At 41.4% G+C, this 20427-nt stretch overlaps 7 protein-coding genes across 7 annotated transcripts; 4 read left to right on the top strand and 3 right to left on the bottom strand.

Annotated features, from left to right (window-relative positions):
- Window positions 1–1004: 1004 nt before the first annotated feature.
- EAE97_002354 (uncharacterized protein) lies at window positions 1005–2835 on the top strand. The gene is made up of 4 exons (XM_038872865.1): window positions 1005–1552; window positions 1607–1757; window positions 1818–2175; window positions 2245–2835. Exons 1-4 carry the CDS (start codon window positions 1175–1177, stop codon window positions 2309–2311), a joined length of 954 nt encoding a protein of 317 aa, XP_038736071.1. The 5' UTR covers window positions 1005–1174; the 3' UTR covers window positions 2312–2835.
- Window positions 2836–3392: 557 nt separating this feature from the next.
- Window positions 3393–4874, top strand: EAE97_002353 (uncharacterized protein; the record flags this gene model as incomplete). Its single annotated transcript, XM_038872864.1, has 4 exons — window positions 3393–3880; window positions 3979–4046; window positions 4144–4221; window positions 4328–4874. 4 exons carry the CDS (start codon window positions 3393–3395, stop codon window positions 4396–4398), a joined length of 705 nt encoding a protein of 234 aa, XP_038736070.1. The 3' UTR covers window positions 4399–4874.
- A 2028-nt stretch (window positions 4875–6902) lies between these two features.
- On the bottom strand, window positions 6903–8038 carry EAE97_002352 (uncharacterized protein; the record flags this gene model as incomplete). Its single annotated transcript, XM_038872863.1, has 3 exons — window positions 6903–6991; window positions 7355–7574; window positions 7778–8038. 3 exons carry the CDS (start codon window positions 8036–8038, stop codon window positions 6903–6905), a joined length of 570 nt encoding a protein of 189 aa, XP_038736069.1.
- A 702-nt stretch (window positions 8039–8740) lies between these two features.
- Window positions 8741–11281, bottom strand: EAE97_002351 (uncharacterized protein). Its single transcript, XM_038872862.1, has 2 exons — window positions 10254–11281; window positions 8741–10202 (listed from the first exon to the last, which is right to left on the bottom strand). The coding sequence occupies exons 1-2, from the start codon at window positions 10818–10820 to the stop codon at window positions 9645–9647; spliced, it is 1125 nt and encodes a 374-aa protein (XP_038736068.1). The 5' UTR covers window positions 10821–11281; the 3' UTR covers window positions 8741–9644.
- Window positions 11282–13586: 2305 nt separating this feature from the next.
- On the bottom strand, window positions 13587–15245 carry EAE97_002350 (uncharacterized protein; the record flags this gene model as incomplete). The annotated part of the gene is made up of 1 exon (XM_038872861.1): window positions 13587–15245. The coding sequence occupies one exon, from the start codon at window positions 15243–15245 to the stop codon at window positions 13587–13589; it is 1659 nt and encodes a 552-aa protein (XP_038736067.1).
- Window positions 15246–16091: 846 nt separating this feature from the next.
- Window positions 16092–17881, top strand: EAE97_002349 (uncharacterized protein; the record flags this gene model as incomplete). The annotated part of the gene is made up of 2 exons (XM_038872860.1): window positions 16092–16331; window positions 16436–17881. 2 exons carry the CDS (start codon window positions 16092–16094, stop codon window positions 17879–17881), a joined length of 1686 nt encoding a protein of 561 aa, XP_038736066.1.
- A 434-nt stretch (window positions 17882–18315) lies between these two features.
- EAE97_002348 (uncharacterized protein) lies at window positions 18316–20099 on the top strand (the record flags this gene model as incomplete). The annotated part of the gene is made up of 4 exons (XM_038872859.1): window positions 18316–18362; window positions 18413–18809; window positions 18855–18934; window positions 19097–20099. 4 exons carry the CDS (start codon window positions 18316–18318, stop codon window positions 20097–20099), a joined length of 1527 nt encoding a protein of 508 aa, XP_038736065.1.
- Window positions 20100–20427: the final 328 nt, after the last annotated feature.

The raw sequence follows: 20427 nt of genomic DNA, 5'->3' as shown, positions 1-20427 counted from the left end.
ATTATCGTCAAATTTATATTGATATGTATGCCGTTCCTCCTGTACATTGCATAATGTTTATCAGATATGCCAAGTTGACTTGCGTCGGAGCTATTAAAAGACTCATAATTGCTGTACTTTATGTTATGACTATGCCTGGCATCACTGCATGCATGAACATATTTACCGAATCCCTTACCTGACGAACAACTTCATTCGATGTTCAAAGCACCACTTCTCTTGCAACCAAGGAAGCAAGCCCCGCAAGATAAGCCCTCTACTCCCATCAGATGGATGTGCCAGCAATTCAGCACGCACCTAAATTCTGTATTAGAGGGTAAGTTGGGGATTGGATGAAATGGCTGGGTAAGTATTCCGGTATTCATCCAGGCTAGTATCTTCAGATGTGCTGTCGAATCACTAATGGTACCACTGACTCCTTTTTCGCCCTTTTGGGTTGCTCATGCTTGCAAATACATGTGAATTACATCTTTATTGGAAGGTACCAAATGATTGTCGATTTATGAGAGACCACTTCGGCAATGATACATACTCATGGTATGTGGACCTTTTGAACAGTTCAATCAAATAAATTCCTTCTTTCCGGAGTGACACTAAAAGGTCTACAGTGACAACATGATAGAAGAAGTCTTTAGGTAACAAGCACTAGGTAAAAATTGAATCATAAAATGATCAATGGGATTTCTCCAGCTACTTCAGAAGTCCAAGTAGAATGTCACCAATACATACATGCCTTTTGAAGTATAAATTGAAGGTATCGACGAAGATGTTGTGGAAGGAATACTACCTACCTAGGTACCTATGTATAGAACATGTAGTTCTTCATCACCCTCCATCAATTAATCAATTTTGTTCTTTTTATGGATGCACTTGCGGGGAAAAACGGAAATCCGAAGCTAAGCCTCATTGGAAATAGCGTAGAACACTTAAGTCACATTTTAGCGTTGTGCGCCAATGACCGTGCTAGAGTAGTATTGCCTTTATCATATCTGAACATCTTTTCGTCTTCTCATCTTTTCGTCATCTCATCTTCTCGACAATTTCAAGTCATTTCTTCCATTTAATCTTATCGGTTCTATTCGTCTAATCTTATCATCAACACATTATTGTTTTAATACTTCAGTTGTATCATTAATTTCTCTTTGACAAGCTTGGCTGGTGCCGGCGCGATTCAATGCCCACCCCTTCTTCAAATAACGAGTCCAGAGTTGGAGCGACGATATCGCACACATCGTGCCCCCCTGAAGATGACAGGTCTACTTGGAGCATACCAGAGATGGAAGGTACACTCGATTCCCCGATTTTAGATTCAAGAGCTACACAACAACCCACACCTCCACCTCATGATTTACGAACAGTTGATATGACACCGACTTCTCAAACTCATCTGCGAAACACCAAAAGCATGGATATCGATGAAGAAGCAAATGGACCCGATATGTTATCTCCTGTCAGCGCGGAAGGAGATAAGCAGGATGAAGCTGAGATGCATACCGCCACTAATCCACGGGTTCCTTCACCATCCTTAGGTTACGATTTCTCGAACGTTAGAGTTAGTACAATTGACTTCGTGCTGGTTCCTCGAAACAACACTAACAAAATACAGATGTTACCATCTTCACCATCTTCCAAATTACGACCAGGTAGCAAATTCCACGGCACACAGCAATCAGAACGGCAGGTCTATGACGTACAGGTCGAAATTAAACATGTCGACATGAGGGAATCATTTTTATGTGGATATTTACGCATTCAAGGTATGCGAGTGTTCAATATGGCACTGGAATCTTCGTACTAATCGAATACTTTGTCAACAGGCCTAACCGAAGACCACCCTACCCTCACGACCTATTTCGAAGGTGAAATCATTGGATCAAAATATTCATTCTTCACCCAACACGAAGATTGGGGTTCCACAGATAAAGTCGATTTAACACACTGGGCAAAGTTTCAGGCCTTCCGTCCCTTTCAGAAATCTGCGAAGAAAGGAAACTGCCACATACCAAATCTAGCACAACGAGATAATATTTTTATGAGATGGAAGGAACACTTCCTGGTTCCTGATCATCGTGTTAGAACAATTAGCGGTGCAAGTTTCGAAGGGTTCTATTACATTTGCTTCAATCAGGTTGAGGGCAGAGTTAGTGGAATATATTTTCACGCGAAGAGCGAGAAGTAAGTCCTGGAAGGCCATTGTAAATTGTCAACTTTTAATCGGGATACTGATGCTAATACAATTCTTAGATTTCAACAACTAGAGTTGAAACATGTTGAGGACAGGGGGTGTTTCCAGGCAGTGGAGTTTAGATGAATCACGAAACCCCGACTATTTAACCAGCATTTCACAAATCTTCCAGCGCACTTGAATATATCAGGAAGATTTGATTTCCTACGACGAAAAGAGAGCAGGTATACGGAGCACGGTGTTCAGGATTGAGGATACGATTTGGGATACAAGGGTGCGTGCATACAAGTGGAAGGATATTTTGAAGGCTCGATTTACCGTTCTCACGGGCAGCATTGGATTATGATACTTACCGATGTCATAAGCGATATATGAAATGAATCGCATAGTAGCATAATAATTTGAAGAAGTTATTCTGCAATACCAATGCCAAAAGTCGGATTCGACTGACCATGCAAATGGTGATGATCAGTCGGGGCCAACTGTTGGGCTTGGTAGTCTTGAACATTTGGAAAATCACCCATCATATGATCTGTCAAGCCAATTGTTGGACTAAACGTGTACATTCGTCCTTGGTATTAACCTTCCAAACTTATGACGGTAAAATTTTAGCCACCTAGTCCAAAAAGGATACATGATCAAATAGTATCTCGAGCTTCTGTTTTAGTGTACAGATTGAGCTTTTCGTTTATCGTGTGATGTGAGTGTGGAAGTTCTTAACAGAGTAATAAACGATGATGCTCAATTATACCATTCCGATTTCCAATAATAATTCCGGCGGGGCTCGTAAATTCTCCGCTCTTATTGCTGAATAACTGGACCCGCTGGCGTGATACTTTGACTCCGCCATGGAAAGCCACTGTGATAGACATGCATATATGCCTCAGGCACCTAACTGATAACGATGAATGATCCACTATCGAATAATAATAATATCGTAAAGCGTTTATCGCGATAAAACAAACATCTCATTAGGATTCTTCAACAAACCCTTATGAAAAAAGAAAACAGAAGAGTTTTTCGTTTCAATAAACGTATCTCGTATGATTCTATGATCTGATCTGACCTGTTAATAATAAGTCCATTCGAAGATATTTCTGCTATTATAACATCTTCTTTCGCATCTCTAATATTCAAAACTTACCTATCACCTATTCATATTCTCATATCTACTCGTCGCATTCCAGCAATAAAATAAGATTTTAAGATGGATTTCGCACCCTATCAAGCTTCCCCAGAAGAAACTCGGGCTCTCTCTCCACCACCACGTACTTCTACCTCTTCTCCCCGTCAAAGTATTTCGCCTATTCGTAGGTCCTTCAGTCCCGGAGTTCGCAGTCCAGCATTTCTGCAAAGTACTAGTAATGCTGCGGCGAAAAATGGAAATTTCGCTCCAAGTACTACTCCAAATCCATGGGCGCAGCGAGAACGAGAGAGAGATGGATATTTTCCGACTGTGAATACTGGAGACGGGTATCAGGACGTAGAGAGCGGGAGGATTGGAGGGGGATATAATGTTGGGGGAAGTGTAAGTGGAGGTGCGGGGTATGGTGGGGGAAGTAGAGATGGATTACATGAGTTTGAAACGAGTCTCCCGTTGCGCTTGGATTATGAGGCTTGTTTGGCTTATCTGCTTTTGCCGCCTGCTGGGGGTGTATTGCTTTTGGTTCTGGAGAGGAAGAGTGATTACGTGAGGTCAGTTATGAGAGATTGCTTTTCAGTGGGAAGTGAAGGTTTTTATGTCGAGAGGCAGTGTGATGATTGTATGAGACAGTGCTGAACAATGGCGATAGGTTTCACGCTTGGCAGTCCGCTTTGCTGTTTACGGCCATGTTTGTTGTACATTTGATGTTTTCCTGGAGTGAGTTCTCCCTTACCCGTCCTCAGACATACAGGAATTTCCTGAGAGAAGAACACAAATCCTATGGTTTGAGCATTGGTATTAATGTTAGATTTAGGCCCATCCATGTCATGGTTATTGCTCCTAGGAGACATCAGTTTAATAATCTGGCTAACTAGGAGAGCATATCTAGATGGTAAGTCTTCTATATTCTTCTCTCACTCCCTGGCTCTATCTTTGTTTTATCCACACTGGTAAACATACTCCAATTCCAACTTAACACATCTAATCCCCCAAAATAGCGGATACTCTAGACCGATGCGAAGTCCCAATTTTTGGAAGACTGGCTAGTAGTATACTAGACGACGAGTAAGAACGATGAGTGAAGACGATAATCGAGGACGACGAATTTATGCGCGAAGTTACGATACCATTTTTTTCTGGGGCCATTTTTGCTTCATATTTCATAGTTAGCACGAGATACCCTTTGCCCTTGTTGTACAACTCTATTTTTGTGTCATCTTCGGAGCGCATACGGGATGGAAATACTTAAGGATATTTATGTACATCCTTGCTTAATATCTAATTCACAAGCTTGATGATCTGATTTGGAGTCTTTTCGGTGAGTTCGAATATGTGTTATAAGGCTATACTACGTGTGAGGTTAAGCTACATCATCACGGTGGAGAACTTGTAATTGGAATTATATTAAATCAAAAACTGGTTATTCATAAATATATTCTTTAAATGGGTCAAGGAATCTTTCAACTCAATGAAAGCTCATATATTTGGACCATCCTGATCCTTATAACAAATTATTCCCACCTATCTTTTTTTCTCATGCCTTTATTCTCCTCCCTTCATGTAATTACCTTTCCGAGCATATGTATATCCACCTCAAACTTATATTCATAAATGCTTCTCAGCGTTCATATTTGATATATTACATATTGTTGACCCAAAGTACTTTCTCAATATCAAGCTTTCTAGGTGAATAACATCTGCGTCAGATACGTAGCGGTATCGGAATTGTATTCCTTTCCAAGGTTGTTGCATATCTTCTAGGTATCCCATTTTGGTAATCACAGATTGCGCTAGATATCAAATGGATAGTAGAAGTTATTTTAACATCCAAAGTATCGAATAAGCTAGGAAAGTACTTGTCTCGACTCGAGATTATTTATATTTAGGATTACTAATTCTCTGCCAAAACTTCATCAACGATATGTATTACATAACTCTCATCTTGTATTTTATAACATTGGCTAACAGATATGGAAATCTAGTTGTACAGTACCTCATTCGCACTCTCAAACACCGCAACAGAGAATGAGAATACCATCTTGTGATCCATGATTTAACCTGTGATCTCTCATCTCATCACAACATCAGATTCTGCGGAAATCAAAGAGGCACGAGGGATCCGCGTCTACCGGGGAATGGGAAGAGGGATGGAGTAGACGGACATGGATGCGGCAGAATCGGACAGTCTCAATGTTGTCTCTCATTTCGTATACATGAAAACACAGTCTTAGAATACATGATTGATTGGCAGAATGGGATACATGTATTTTCGATATAGTAGACAAATAAATACATCGCATGTTAATTTTGAAAAGAATGAAGAATAATACACTTTATAATTTATGATTCAATTCAGTATGTATTATATCATCCTACATCAGTTTATATCTAACATCAATAATTCATTCCGATTCGTCTTATCCTATTCATCAAAATTACATTTTTTCTTCTCTGAATATTGCTCATCCAATGACAGCATGTAGTAAATATATCACTCGTTAACGTAAGGAAGAAATATCATATCGAATGAAATATTCTATACATTGATCTCTAAATATCTACCAGGAAAATAGATAAAGAATGTGTTCCTGTATTAGTTAATTGAATAGCAGAATGAAATGAATATAGTGGTGAATGATATCTATATTTAAAAGGTTTCTTTTATTCTTCTTTCTTATGCTTTGTGTAGGAGTTATGAGATACACTTGTGAGATAAAATGTTATTGGTAATGATCAACATGATCAAATAAGTATATGCTCAACAAATGTATATGTTTGTATATTACTTGTGCTAACTACGGTTGGATTGTGTGGAAGGGAGGTATGGATGAATGATAGTGATTTGTAGTTGTCATAAGATCTTCACTTATATCTATCAAGCATTACATGATAGAATATGATGAGTAGGCATTGGATGTCATAATGAAGAGGATGTAATGTACAAAGACATTCTATGATGAAAATGAGAGTTGAAGAATATGAACTCTATGGTTGATCAGTAGGATACTTTTGCAAGTTATGTAGTGAAAACGAGTTGAAAAGAAACTAAGAAGAGAAGAAGATAAAGGTGAATGATGTAGAATTTGTAGAATATGTGTGAATGCTTATGTAGATTTGAGTAGGTATTTCACGTCTATATAGGATGATTTGGACAAGATTGTTTATGATTGTCATAACTTTAATGAGAAGGAGAAGAGGAGAGGGGAAGGATGGAAAAAGAGGGAGGTGAGAAGATCGATGTTGATAATACTGTTGAGTAGAGTATAAGCAAGCAGTTGAATTATGATAGAATTTTGAATACAAATGATTTGTTGTATTAATAGGTTATGGGGATGAGATATGTACTTCTCGAGTAGAAGAAAGATATCACCGAAAGGTATGTCCCAATATAAGGCAGAATACATCATAAAGCTGAACATATCGTTGATGCACTTTTAGTAAGGATATCAAAAAACTAAGGGGTACCCCTTACCATGAACTTAAATCCTCGTCTAAAGATAGACTTTGTTTACATGACCATACAAAATATATGGGAGTTTGGCCACAAACCATCTTGAGTTGAGATGAACATTTTCATAGATTATTCCATACTTCGAGTGCTGGTAAATGTTGATCAAGGTCTTCCACCGTCCTTTGACCGTCCATTTGACGTCTGGTATATTCTGTAATTACCAAAATGGGATCTGTGAATATGCAAGAAGCGTTGGATCAATGCCAATTTTGTCAATACAGATATGCAACAAAAGAATACCATTCCGATATCGGTATGGATTTATCAGAGAGCTTATTTATCCACTTGGAAAGGTTGATGTCAAGGAAATTTTATTGATAATGATTGAAGATTGATGATGTAGTAATTCTTGCCTTGTATTTTGGTACATGTACTAGTTTATTCACCTTTCATTTCTAGTTGAAATATCGGATTGATGTGTTGATTTGTCTCTGACACATATCCTCCACTCTAGCACATACAAGTTCCCACTCCAACATATTACCTAGGTATCCATTCCTTTTCCAGCACATACTCATTCCTCCCTCTAGCATATTCTCGTCGTAATAGAGACGACACTCATAGTCACCATATGTGAGGATAGCACAAGTTACTTTGTTTTTATATAAAACTCCCCGTTTTGCTATTTGCTCATCTTCTTCATCTTCTTCATCTTCTTCATCTTCTTCATCTTCTTCATCTTCTTCATCTTCTTCATCTTCTTCATCTTCTTCATCTTTCTCACAACAGCGACTCTGTAATTTCACAATTCATCAACTCTTTCCAATCCTCACTCGACTGTTCACATATAATTGGCCATATCGTACCATCCCATCTTCATCATTTCCAGAAGACGTTCAATGCCTCAGAACCTTCCTCGTATCAAGAATAACTCAAATTCTCTCGCTCTCCCATGCGGAGAACCTGACAGCATTGTCAACGTCAATCATCTTCTTACCGAAGCCGTTGGTATGTCAGTCGAACCCAGACTCAATTTACCTCCAAGACCGAAGGATGTGGTTGCTCCCAATCCACACTTCGTTGTTGAACTTGAACCTTCTAATGAACTTCCTCTCGCTCCCCCGAGCGGAGGATTTGCCAACACAACCAGTTCTCTGTCGTATACAGATGGCAGGTCATCAAACGTTCCAAGAACCACCCTAAGCCTCATCACATTGGTGGGTCCATCATCCAGCCTATGTACCCCAACGACCACCATTCAACGGAGCCTCCAGAGCACCAAACACTAACATCTCTTTGATGAGAATAGTCAATCCAATCACCAACCAAGCTAAACTCCATATACCTCAGAAGTCGATCTACCGCATATCCATTCTCAAGTCCATCTTTGCTCTGCCTCCAAGACCAAGTATCCTTGTCGAGCCAGATCTAACTCTAGTTGAGGACTCCGATCTTGAGCCTCTCGCTCCTCTAGGCGGAGATTTTATATATGGGAACAATTGAATGATGGGAATAGGCTGTCTTTTTCTAAACTACACAAAGAAGACCTTACAGAATATCTTACGTCTTACCTGTACGCACCATAATACTCTTTTCCTCTTCAATTTACCCCCTCGTAAATACACAATACCTTTTCACAATTGTCTGAATCCAGATCAAATATCAACTTGTTCTCATTATTTGTAATCGACCAGGACATTGTAACCTAATTTTCGCCTCAGAAGCTTTCCATTGTTCCAAATAGAATAGAACACTAAAAGTGAAATTTGTCAGAAAATATGTTTCAATATCGCAATTGGAATTTGACAATCAAATACTATCCCAGTCTCAGACAAGCCAGATATTATGATTGTGTGATAAAGTTATAGAGAATCATTAAGTAGGCAATTGGCGGTGTGATCACTTTCATCTGCATAAACTTCCTTCACACAAAGCATAAACAACGAAATTAGAAGAAATATTTGAATCCGAACAAGATTTAGATTTATATACGAATGTATCTATCAAATCCTGCTGATTGGTTGATTATTCCGAGAATGTGTTTCCGAATACAAAAACTACTATAACATACAACGTAGATATACCCATACCCATATCAACATTCAATCTACAATCATCTCCGTTCCACATCAATCTCTTCTCACTCCCTTTCTTAGGTATTTCTCCCATTCCTCACTCACTGTTGGATTGATACTATACTTTTCTTTCATTGCATATTTGTCGTGTTAGGTATATGAATTTCCATTCCAACATCCAGCTGGATGATATATTCAAGTGCTGAAGTTGAAGTTGAATCTTTTGGTCTCAGTTTCGATCTGAGATGAGTATCTAGTCAGTCTTCAATGTAACCCGTGGACACTTGAGTTAAAGGCGGATTCTTCAACTGTGTAACCTTAGGACTTCACAAGAAAGCTTTTGGGACACCCTTCTCATCTGATTATTCCAAACACTTCAGATAAGCATGGTTGAATATCCACATTGTGATAAGAGATTTAACACTTGCATTCTCCTGATCAACCTCTCATCTTCAAGTGAAAAGCCACTGAGTAAACAAGTCGTGTTTCTTGAAGGTATCTTGCGATCGCATTGTTTAGAATTCATAGCTGATCAGCTTCAAAGCTTTGTTATTGTCTCATCCCTTCATTGAATATATCCAAAGTTGACAGAAATCTCAATTCCGTAGCAATCTGCAAACATGCTAATGATTCCTAATTCTTTTTCAAAAGAAGCTCCAACCGGATATTAGAATTTTCAAACAGCCAACCAGTCGCCTTGAAGAATATTAACCTCATGTCTTCCATTTCCGAAATTCCCCTGTGATAAGGAAACGCTAAATATGATATTCCGACCTCATCCCGTGTTGCTCAAGAGCTCAGTAGATCCTTAACACTCATTCCTCGAACCCCACTAAAGCTCGTACCTCTACGATCTGAATTAAGCATCAATAACGCCGCACTTGCTTCCTCATCTATATCTCTTTGATCTCTTTGCGGTATGAGAGCAGGACTCGTGAGTGCCGATCCTACCGACGCAATACTTCGAGCATAATCATAGACTGAAGAGCCTAAAGCGGGAGATGTGGTCGATGAGGTACTGAGGCTATAATGACGAGAATCTGTTGAGTACGAAGAATATGAATCCTGTCTTTGACGAGAATCTTGTGGGAGCATGGCAGGCGATGTTTGTTGGGATGGGGGTGTAGGTGTAGTGTAATTGGTAGATGGGTTTTCGGACCCAGCCATTTCTATATCTTCTTCTGTTTCACGTGTGGAATGTTCATGACGTGACGGATCATAGCTCCCACGATGTGCTGATGGCGGTAACGTGAATTCTCCAGTGTTTGTAGAGAAGTTGCCCCGAGCATTCTCGGCCTTCAGCTTGGAAACACAATCTTCGAGATATCTCACATAATCGATGGATGCCTATCAGATATTAGCATGTGAAAATAGATGGGATATCTACTTTGTACTCACTTGTAGAATTGCTAACTTATGCATTTCTCCCGTGCAAGCCGGTATCATGTCTTTCAATACACCAAATTCCTCGTTCATCTTTGACCTCCTCCGACGCTCAATCAAGCTATGTGCAGTCTTCCTCGCAATCTTTCGTCCAGCCACACTCGTTGAGGAGGGTTGCTTCTTCTTGGGCGTATTTGATGTAGGTTTCCCACCAGACTTCGTATTCTCTGCGGGTGTATCCATTATCTCATCACTTTGCCCTCGAGGTTTCATCTGTATAATCTTTCGGGATCGTGTAGGCGGAGGAGGTAGTGCGAAGGAATCTTTCGCAGTGGTTTGTGCAGCCGTTCTTCGACGAAGCTTGACAGCTTCACTTGCAGGAATGGCTGGAGAGATTGGGGAAGCGGGTTGATACGAGGCAGATGATGCTTGGGTAGAGGAACTGGTTGGTCGAGATTCCACTCCTGCTACAGCAGGAGGAGGAAGTTCAAATGACATCTGTAGTGAAGAATAATTCGAACCATCTTTTCCCTTGATTTCGGTTGATGATGCCGGGGTAGGAGGATGAGCTGGACGAGGCATTATAAAATGAGGTATTTAGGTAACTTGACTTGGTCTTGTGCTCAATATAGAAGGTCCTACCGCGTATTACGACAAAATTGACCCTTTTGACTCAAATTGAGGTAAATAATTATTTCAAGATATGAATAAGAAATGACTGAAATATGGCAAAATGTGAATTTTTGAGAAAGAGGCGCTTTGGAGAGAGCTTGAAGGTGGTCAAATGTTAGGGAACATAAGATAATCTCACTCAACTTTGGAGAAATCAAGAGAATTGGAGGATAATGAACAAAGGAGAGAAGAACCAAAGGGATTTGATCTTGCTGTAACACGACCTACATTATATCTTCGAACCATTTCAAAGACTAGCACTTCCGGCAGCTAGAAATGATATCGGAAACAATCTCATATCTTTGCGCAACTTTATCGAAGATCAATTGTGAAATTCACGCCCCTCAAGGACGATATAAATGTCGCGTGCTTCATTCGATTGGTTATGAGGCTTTTATTGATGTTGCTCAGATTATGTTGACCACTGAAATTGCGAGTTGACAAAACGTGGTGGGTTCGGTAGGATGAGTAAAAGACTCAAGGTTAAGATTTAGGTAAAGTGGCACGTGCTTGATAACGATTACTGGTTTGTGCGTAGAAGCTCTAGCCTAGCTCACCGGGAGTGAAGAAACCTAAAATGTGAAATTACGCAAGATCATGCATGCAATACAGGTTTTCAATGCCGCAGAGACCATACATATATTGGCAGATATCACAATCTCTGAAATTCCCAAGATCATCATATTCGTTTCCATTGTCCAGAGTTCGATTTTTTATAAATAGTGGTTACGGTACCTAATCTTATCTACTCGCACGCGTTAGATTCCCACGTGCTTGAAAGTGCTAACCAGCATTGCACTACTCTACAGTCGGATCAAAATGACCCTGCGACAATTCTAGCAGCTCTCTGCGTTTGATTCAGGAGTTTTATTCATGAAAGGCAGAATCTTATCTCTGTCAGGACTTACACATTCGTTGAGTCTTTGAGGTCCCGCTGGTAACACGGAACCTTCTAAAGCATAGCAAATGCGAAACCAGCCTGGCTCTGTATAGTGGTAGCTTGTCCCTGCACTGAGCGACCAACTACTGTTAATCTTCTTTGGAATTCGTTCTCTGTTTGAGCTTCGGCATCTGGATAAAGCTGCGCAAATACAAACATGCCTGCGGTGGCAGGAATGAATGCGATCTCATTGGCCAAAAGAAAGTTCTTCACCCTCAAATATGCTTTTTGCAGAATTTTACCGTTGTGAACCACCACAAAGTCTATGTCTTCCTGCCGCAAAATGCTTCTAGTTGCGAAGAGACTAGCGGCAGAAGAAACCTGGCAGTGAACTGTGAGAGCACCACCGAGACGAGGAGCGACATTGTTTAGACTGATAATTGGCACCCAATGTTTTCATATTTGGGATTAGTGGTATGCTTTGGGGGTTGACATGTGGATAATAAACTCACGAGAAGTATTCCGCTGCAGCCAAAGTTTTTGCTAAGACTATAGAGAACGTGGACAGAACCTTCGTTGTAGTCTATTGACGAAGCCGAGATAAAGTCCTCTTTCTTCTGAAGTACATGATCATTATGGACTGATAGCCCATACGCTTCATCCGAAATGTAATCCAAGTCAGTACTTCTTTGGGATAACAACGTCCCAGTGGATTATGCGGATTACAGATAAAAATGGCTTTGACGGGAACTAAACTTTCATCCATGGCCCGCTCATGGAATGGAATACTCCCGACTGTGAAAAATGGCAGACCCGAGTGTTAAACCTTTTTTTTTTCCTTGGGAAAATCCATCGATAAAAGTTCCAGATCGGACTAGTAATCGTATTTTGTTTCGGCTGATATATGGCATTCAGTTGCCGATGAGAAAATAGCAGAATGATCAGTGCCAGACTAGCTAAGACACTCCGGAATACTTTTCCCGGTATATACTTCTCGGAGTCAAGATAAGTATCTTTCGATTTCGATCATCTTCTCTGTAAAATCACTCGCAATTTGCAGTACCAGCCTTTACGAACATCGTGAAAGCTGTATGAACTACGTTTACTTTAAATATGTTGGTTTCGATGGCACTCCCGTTATACAAGTCTGTTCGTAGGCTACCTTCGGAATGTGTTGTAAGATTACTTGTAGGTAGATCTTGGAAGTACAATATGATTGAATGAGTTATTGATTGCATTGCAGGATTGGCAAGCCTACCAGGCTAAAGCGAAGAGCCTCATCGACTCAAGCAAAGGGAGCTCGTCTGTTGGATATGAGGATACGAGCTCTTCACTTTGAGATGATAACATCGGCGCTATAGTTTCCTCAACGTTACGAATGGCAGGGTATACCCCCCACATGAATACCTACCATCGCGAACTTTTTGCAGATTATATAGCTCCATCGCTCGGAAGGAACCCCACGTTACTAGGTTCAAGCGAAGGCCGGAGGAGCTTCATGACAAATGACTTCACTCCGCCCCCCCCAAAGAGAATTGGAAATCTAGTTGGCGGTTGGCGAGGTCAAGCAAAATAGATTTCTAATAGAAATATTATATCGGTGGTCTAAAAAATATTTCGTGAAGACACGCAGCATAAGTCTCCATTTCCTATAAGCTTCAGCTTAGCAATCTTTCTGCTTTCCATAATCTTTTTGCTCTCTACAATCTTTCTGGTTCCCACAATCTTTTCATTTCTTATAATCTTTTTATTTCTTATGATCTTTTTGCTTAATCTTTCTACTTCCCACTTGAAGCTCAAGACATCTCAACACAATTCTCGAACTCTCTGACACCCCATCTAAGCCCTTGTTCCAATTCCCACAAGAACTCTCCTCGCTCTCCAGACTCTATCAGTCGCTTCTTGATCCAAATTTCTAAAGATCCAAGTCTATCTGCTCCGCCCCTTTCTCCTCTCCATTTAAAAAACGCCGCTGCATCCTCCCACCCGACCTTCCACCCCTTTTCATACAAGTCATGCCGGAACTCCTTTCCAGGATCTTCATGTGTCCAATAATTTATATGGTCCTTCACCATCTTCTGCATAATCTCATTCTTCTGCATTTCTGCCTTTATCAATTTCTCTTTGACTTCTTCCACAGACCAGCTCATATAAGCCGGAGCAATTATATTACCCTTCTTAACCTGTTCCACAAACCCCCAGCCACCTCCATCCATCCACTCCATTTTCCATGTCCAGAAATAACTCCCCGCACTACATCCCTCCGTCCATTTGTTGCATTGATGTCGTCCGAATTCTCGAGTTAATTCTTCCTTCATAGCGGGTGGAGATTTTGCCCAGCTTTTGTCGTCAAGAACGCAACTGTATTCGCCAATTATAATTTGTGTTTCTCCGCCAGATGAGAGATGTGTGGCACTTGGGCTACAATTAGGCAGTTCGCCAAGTTCAGTAGGTATTCGATGGATTAACTCTTGGGCGCTCTGTGAGCGATGCTTCTCTGCAAACGTGTAGTATTTGTGTGTGTCAATGATGACGGGGTTGCTGGGAACCTTTCCAGATTTCCAGTCCCGTTCTTTGGTCCACTTCAAAGCAGAAGAGAGATCCCATGCATCACTTATGTAGATGGGCACTTCAGAGTCGATCTCGGAGATAGATTGAATGACGGAAGTGTAGAAATCATACATTCCTTTCTTTCCGGCATCCCAGCATGCTTCGTTACAGAGCTGAATACCGATTACCCCATCCAGCTCCTTACATTCTTTTGCGATGAACAAAAGCGCCCTTTTCGCAAGCTCGAGATTCTTCTTAGAACTCCAGAGTTCTGCTTTTCCGGTACTGGATCCCGAATGCATGTCTGTATTTGCACCTCCGGGTAGCGCGTGGAGGTCAACCAGAACCCCCACTCCAAGAGCGCGAGCCCGAGTGATGAACTCTTTTACCATCGTCCAGGAATTTTGATAGACGTCTTTGGCACTCTCAAAGGGTGTTCCGACACAGAACTCTGGTCCGAGAGTGAAATATCCGACCGGTAATCGGATACTAGTTCCTTTTGCCGATTTGGACAACCATCCGAAAGCTTGATCGGTAACGGCATTTTTCCAATGTGCCTCCCATTTTTGCCGGGTAGCTTCCACACCATTACTCTTAACAGAAGAAGTTACAGCATCGAGCTCCGAAGATGCACCCCCTACAAATTTAGGGAAGAGCCATGGTTCGAGAACAAAAATTGAACCAAGATTGACACCAAAGTGATAACGATAGCGGAGGATTTCACTAACAGTGGGCGGAGAGATAGTGGAGGGGCGAGATTGATGAATATTATTAACGGGCCGGGCAGAATCCGAAGGGGAAGTCTGAGAAGAGGACGAACCAGAGCGTATATGATCCTTTGCTTTTTGAACGAGTTTCTTCATCTTCAATCGGAATTTTTTTGCACGACTGCTAGGTTCGGTCATTTTCGCAAGCTGAAGAGACCATCTTCTTTTATCGTCGAGAGCATATATACCTACATCATCAAAAAAGCAAGTTTCGTTGAGATCTACGGGGCGATCGACATTGCTTTCATTAGGTATGCAAATTTGAGTCTTTTGCGGCAGTTGTGTCTGTTGGTGAAATGGAAGCCAATCATTTCGATGATCTGAGACAGGGAGGCTCTACGTGGCCGAAAAAACCTGGCGGCATTTGACGGCTTTCAATGTCCCTGAATTACAGATCCATTTCAGATAAGGTGTCAAGACCTGAAACAACCAAACAACCAAACAGAGATTCAGAGATCCTCTATTTCGAGAATAATTTTTGGTTATCTTTATCGTACAGCGAATCCACAAATTATAGATATAAATTCCTTCCAGAGGCTGGTCAATCCCGGCCTATCACTTCGGCTATGTGAAGCAGTCGAGAGTGGGGGTCCCAGCGGATGTCGCTTATGTAACAATTCTATCTACCTCGTTACACAGAGTTCTCCCTTTTCGAATTTCTAGATGTTGCAATGCGCACATAGAAATTTGAGTGATTTTATTGACAAGACCTCGAGCATCAAGGATGCTGTCGTCCCTTAAATTAACGGTAATGCCGGAAATCAGGTTTTCAAGCTAGTGCTTGCTCAGTAACTACATCACGTGCGAGGTACCCAAAACCACGAAGATTTACTCAGGGGTACATGGGTTAGAGTGCAAGGTACACACGACTTTCTGGCTCCTTATATTTAGCGATTGAAGGACTTAGATTGTGGAATTGCCAAAACCTTTCCAGACTATGTATTGTAAAACACGAATCAGATTGACACCAATACCGCCGTCGTGATGGCTACATCTCTTGAAGAAAAATCGAATCAGGATCCAAAAACAGTGGCAGAAGTGACGGAAGTCACAACCAATCGTGCTGATGGTGCACTACAAGAAACGAGTCTTGAAAATATCGACGAAGCTATCATCGAAGGAAGACCCAAAAAGTCATTATCTTTTAAGCTTGCTTTTATAGGCCTTGCTGCCAGTATGTTTGTTTTCCAAATGGATGCAACGTCTCTCGGAATTTCCCTCCCAGTGAGTCCCTCTAGATTCCTCACCTTCTTATACCGCATCTATCTCAAGCTTCTATCTTCCTACAAAAGATTACAAGACTATGCTAATGCTCATTCTTCATTTAGACTGTAGCGGAGGAATTACATGGCGAAAGTTTGCAGAGCTTCTGGGCTAATATGTCCTATACTCTGTGTGGTCTCATTATGCAACCACTTTGGGCCAGTATATCAGATATCTTCGGTCGAAAGCCATCCTTCTATATATGCATGGCATTCTTTTTTATCGGCTCAATCGTCTTCGCTCTTGCAAAGGACATGAATACCATTATCGTCGGTCGAGTGCTTCAAGGATTTGGCGGAGGAGGAATCGACGTACTTGTGGAAATTATACTTTCGGATATTACAACATTGAAGGAACGTTCATTCTGTCTTGGACTAATGGCAATCCCCAATGCCGTAGGGAATATTCTCGGACCGTCAATTGGAGCCATTTTTAGTAGTTATGCAAGCTGGAGATGGATTGGATGGGTGAACTTGCCAATATTAGGAATCAGCGCGCCTCTGATTGTTTTCTTTCTCCATTTACGACCAGTTGAGCTCGATGAAAAATTATCTGCCAACCTAAAGAAACTCGATTGGATTGGTATGATGCTGGTTGTAACTGGTATCACGATTTTTGTCCTACCACTCAGTTGGGCCGGCTCACTTTTCCCATGGAAGTCGTGGCAAACACTCCTCCCAATACTTCTAGGTGCCGTTTTGCTTGTTATATTTGTGGTATATGAAGCTAAGCCCAGTGTGCCTATTCTACCTCATCGTCTCTTCCACTCGAGAACTGCAAACATGACCTTGGCGGCGGCCTTCGTGCATGGTATGATCCTGATTTCACTGTTACAGTATCTGCCTTTGTTTTACCAGACCGTGGAGCTCGAGACAGCCATCCGATCTGCGGTCTCCTTGCTTCCCACCGTTATCATCAGTGTAGTATTCGCAGCTATCTCGATGATGATGGTCTCGGTCGTTGGTGGATATGTATGGATCATACGATTTGGCTGGATTATCATAATCCTGGGAACTGGATTGCTAGCTCTTTTTGACGTCGGATCTTCGTCATCGCTACTTTTTGGCCTTCCAATTCTTTGGGGAATGGGCGTGTCCTTACTGCGTCTTCTTCTGCTAACTATCCAGGCAAGCGTGAAAAATGTTGATGATATCGGCTTGGCAATCGGACTATTGCTGACTATTCGAATGTTCGGAGGTCTGATTGGACCTACAGTTGCGTCAACGATCTTTAATTCGGTATTTTCTACTTCCATTGCCGCTGTCGAATTGACAGGATCTCTTTCTCAGCTCAATAACCCAAGTAAAGCTGTTTCCTTCATTCCAGAGCTGAGATCTCTGGAAATATCCCCAAAGGTCCTGGATGCCGTTTTAAGAGTCTATCTTGGGTGCTTTAAGACTATTTTCTATACGATGGCAGGGCTTGGAGGTCTGGGTCTTATTACTTCTCTTCTTACTCAAGACCTGGACTTGAACAGAAAGGATGTCGGCCAACAGCGGTTTGAAGAATAATGCACAAAATTTGTCTTAACAATCGTGAAGCTAAGGGTTGAATGCGGTAATGTTGACGTAGGAATATTTAGATCTTAATTAATACGAGTTTGTCGAGAGTCTTAGTACTCGGAGAAAGAACGCATGACAGGCGTAATGAGATAAAGCATCACGTGTGCAAGTTTGGCAGATGCGGATCGATGCTCCTTTCCCAGTGCAATATTGTTGTTGTGCGGTCACTTTATTTCCAATTCCCTTCGCAGGTCCACAGAACTATTTGTCGATATCGATAAGGGAAATGCGCAGTGCAATAGGTAGGTAGAATAGAAATATGGAGTTCGTGTCTTTTCATTCGTCTCAGCAGTGAAGTGGCAAACGATGGTTGCATTGAAGCTGACAGCCACGTGATGCTGACAAGGTGTCAGTCATGCATGAAATATTTGGAGCATCGCAACATGATGACAACTGCGACAAGTGTTTTTGATTGTCCAACTCTAGAACAGTCTGTAAGTTCTGGAAATCTCACGTATTGTTGAGAACTTTAACAAACAGAGCCGCGATTATAGCGTCTGTGCAAGAATCATCGGCAACAACCTTCATAGCTTTGACAAATCAGAATGACATTTTATGGAAGGAAGCATATGAGAAATTTAAGCGCGAAGATTCAAATCTATACAAGCGATTGCAGTCGATCATAAAAAAGGATTCTGATGTCAAAAACAATGTGAGACAAGAGCAAGAGCTTGGCGACTTACTTTTTAGAAAGCGCAGTATAATGGAGGACAAGCAATGGGTATTATATTGGCGCAAGAAAGCAATTAAAATTGGACCACAGTTTGATAAGATTGTCAAAATCTTCAAATTAATCAAGCCAATTGGAGACACAGCCGCCGGACTTGACCCCGTTCATGCGGGAATTCCATGGGCCTGTGTGTCTGTTTTATTACCGGTGGGTGTGATATTACTCTCTCTTGACCGGAGCTGATTTTCATAGCTCATTTTGAACCATTCCGAAGAACAGGAGGCAGCATTGAATGGGCTACAAAAAGTTGTAGAGATCGTCCAAGAATTTACGTCTGTCAATTGAGACTATCTCAATCTCCCACAAGACAAATCGGAGCAACAACTGAAGGAATCGATTGTGACTCTGTACTGGAAGATACTTCGGTATGAGGCGACTGCAATCAATAATTTCAGCAGACACACAATTGCAAGATACGCTGCGTCGATTTTCAGGAAAGATGAATGGAAAAAGTTGCTCAGCGAGATCGAAGATTACAGGGACAATTCTATGACCAATCTACAACTAAATGACTCACAAAACCAAAAGCGATTCGAGAACGAACTACGAGAGCAGATTCTACAGCCAGACAGGACAGATGACCAAAATCTCGAAGTAATTCGATGGGTATCTGATAAACCATACATCTCACAGCATTACACTGCTCGACAATTACTTTCGCAGTACCCACATGCTGGAGAATGGATTATCGAGGAATATACCAAATGGCTGCATGAAAATGGAGCGCCTGCTTTTTGGCTGCGAGGGACTATTGGAACTGGAAAGACTTCAATTATGTCTACCATCATTGAATCGTTCTATTCTGATGTAGCCAGACAAGATGATCAGCGCATGATTTATTTCTACTGTATCTCGCCAACAACATCAGATGATGTCATTCGAAGTCTGGTGTCCCAGCTGGCATGGACTCCAGATGGCAACGCAATAGAAGCTAGAATCGTTGCTATGTTTGAAAGTGCGAAACCACCTGACCCTACTATACCGATAACCGATGAGTGGTCGGTTGCGCTTCTAAAATTGTGTCAACGAGTCAGTAAAGTCATCATCGTCATAGATGCCCTTGACGAATGCGTTGATTTCAGCAAGCTTCTAGCAACATTGAGAAAGCTTCAGGTCAAGCAGCTTGATGGTATCAAGTTTGTTTTTTCAAGTCGATTGAATGTAGATGTGGACAAGGTGTTCACTGCATCAGAGGGTGTTATTTTGGCCACTGAAGATACATTGAAGGATATGTCTGAGTACATTGAGAACGAAGTAAGATTTAGAGAGGAAGACATTGATTCTAATGACGAGGAAACCAAGCGAAGACTCATGGATCAGATAGTGCGAGTTCTATCGAGATTTGCGGGTGGAATCTGGGTTGTATGCCTATCCGACGCAAGCAGAGTGACTGACTCAATCTTAGGTTCAAATGGGTCACCTTGCAACTTGCAATAATGTTTCCGATCGAAACTCAAACATTTCTCCCCGAAAATATTGAGATCCAGCTGTTGGATATTGAAAGTGGGACCAGTTCCTCGGAGAAATCCTTGAATAGTGCTTATGAAACGGTGTATTTGATGAACACCAAGCCAGGAGCTTACGGTACTAGCGTCTTCAAGTCAGTTTGTAGATGGCTATTTTGCTGCAAAACTGCACTGCCCGCAGACGAGGTTCTTAGAGTTATCGAGCTGTCACTTGATCGTGGTCCCAGATGACGGACATTGCAGACGAATTATCGGAAAGCATTCTATATTTAGATCAATATCCGTCCAAATGTCGTCTT

Source organism: Botrytis byssoidea, assembly GCF_014898295.1.
Source record: "Botrytis byssoidea strain MUCL 94 chromosome Unknown BBYS_004, whole genome shotgun sequence".
In the NCBI taxonomy this organism is placed as follows: Eukaryota; Fungi; Ascomycota; class Leotiomycetes; order Helotiales; family Sclerotiniaceae; genus Botrytis; species Botrytis byssoidea.
Note: the sequence above shows the minus strand (reverse complement) of the source record. Positions and strands in the feature narration are given on the sequence as shown.

What these genes read in the sequence shown, in the direction of transcription:
- EAE97_002354 (XM_038872865.1), top strand. Translation starts at nt 1,175, where the DNA reads ATGCCCACCCCTTCTTCAAATAACGAGTCCAGAGTTGGAGCGACGATA. An exon ending in ACGATTTCTCGAACGTTAGA is followed by an intron (nt 1,553 to 1,606) that starts GTTAGTACAATT and finishes AACAAAATACAG; the next exon opens with ATGTTACCATCTTCACCATC. An exon ending in TGGATATTTACGCATTCAAG is followed by an intron (nt 1,758 to 1,817) that starts GTATGCGAGTGT and finishes CTTTGTCAACAG; the next exon opens with GCCTAACCGAAGACCACCCT.
- EAE97_002351 (XM_038872862.1), bottom strand. Translation starts at nt 10,820, where the DNA reads ATGCCTCGTCCAGCTCATCCTCCTACCCCGGCATCATCAACCGAAATC. An exon ending in ATAAGTTAGCAATTCTACAA is followed by an intron (nt 10,203 to 10,253) that starts GTGAGTACAAAG and finishes AATATCTGATAG; the next exon opens with GCATCCATCGATTATGTGAG.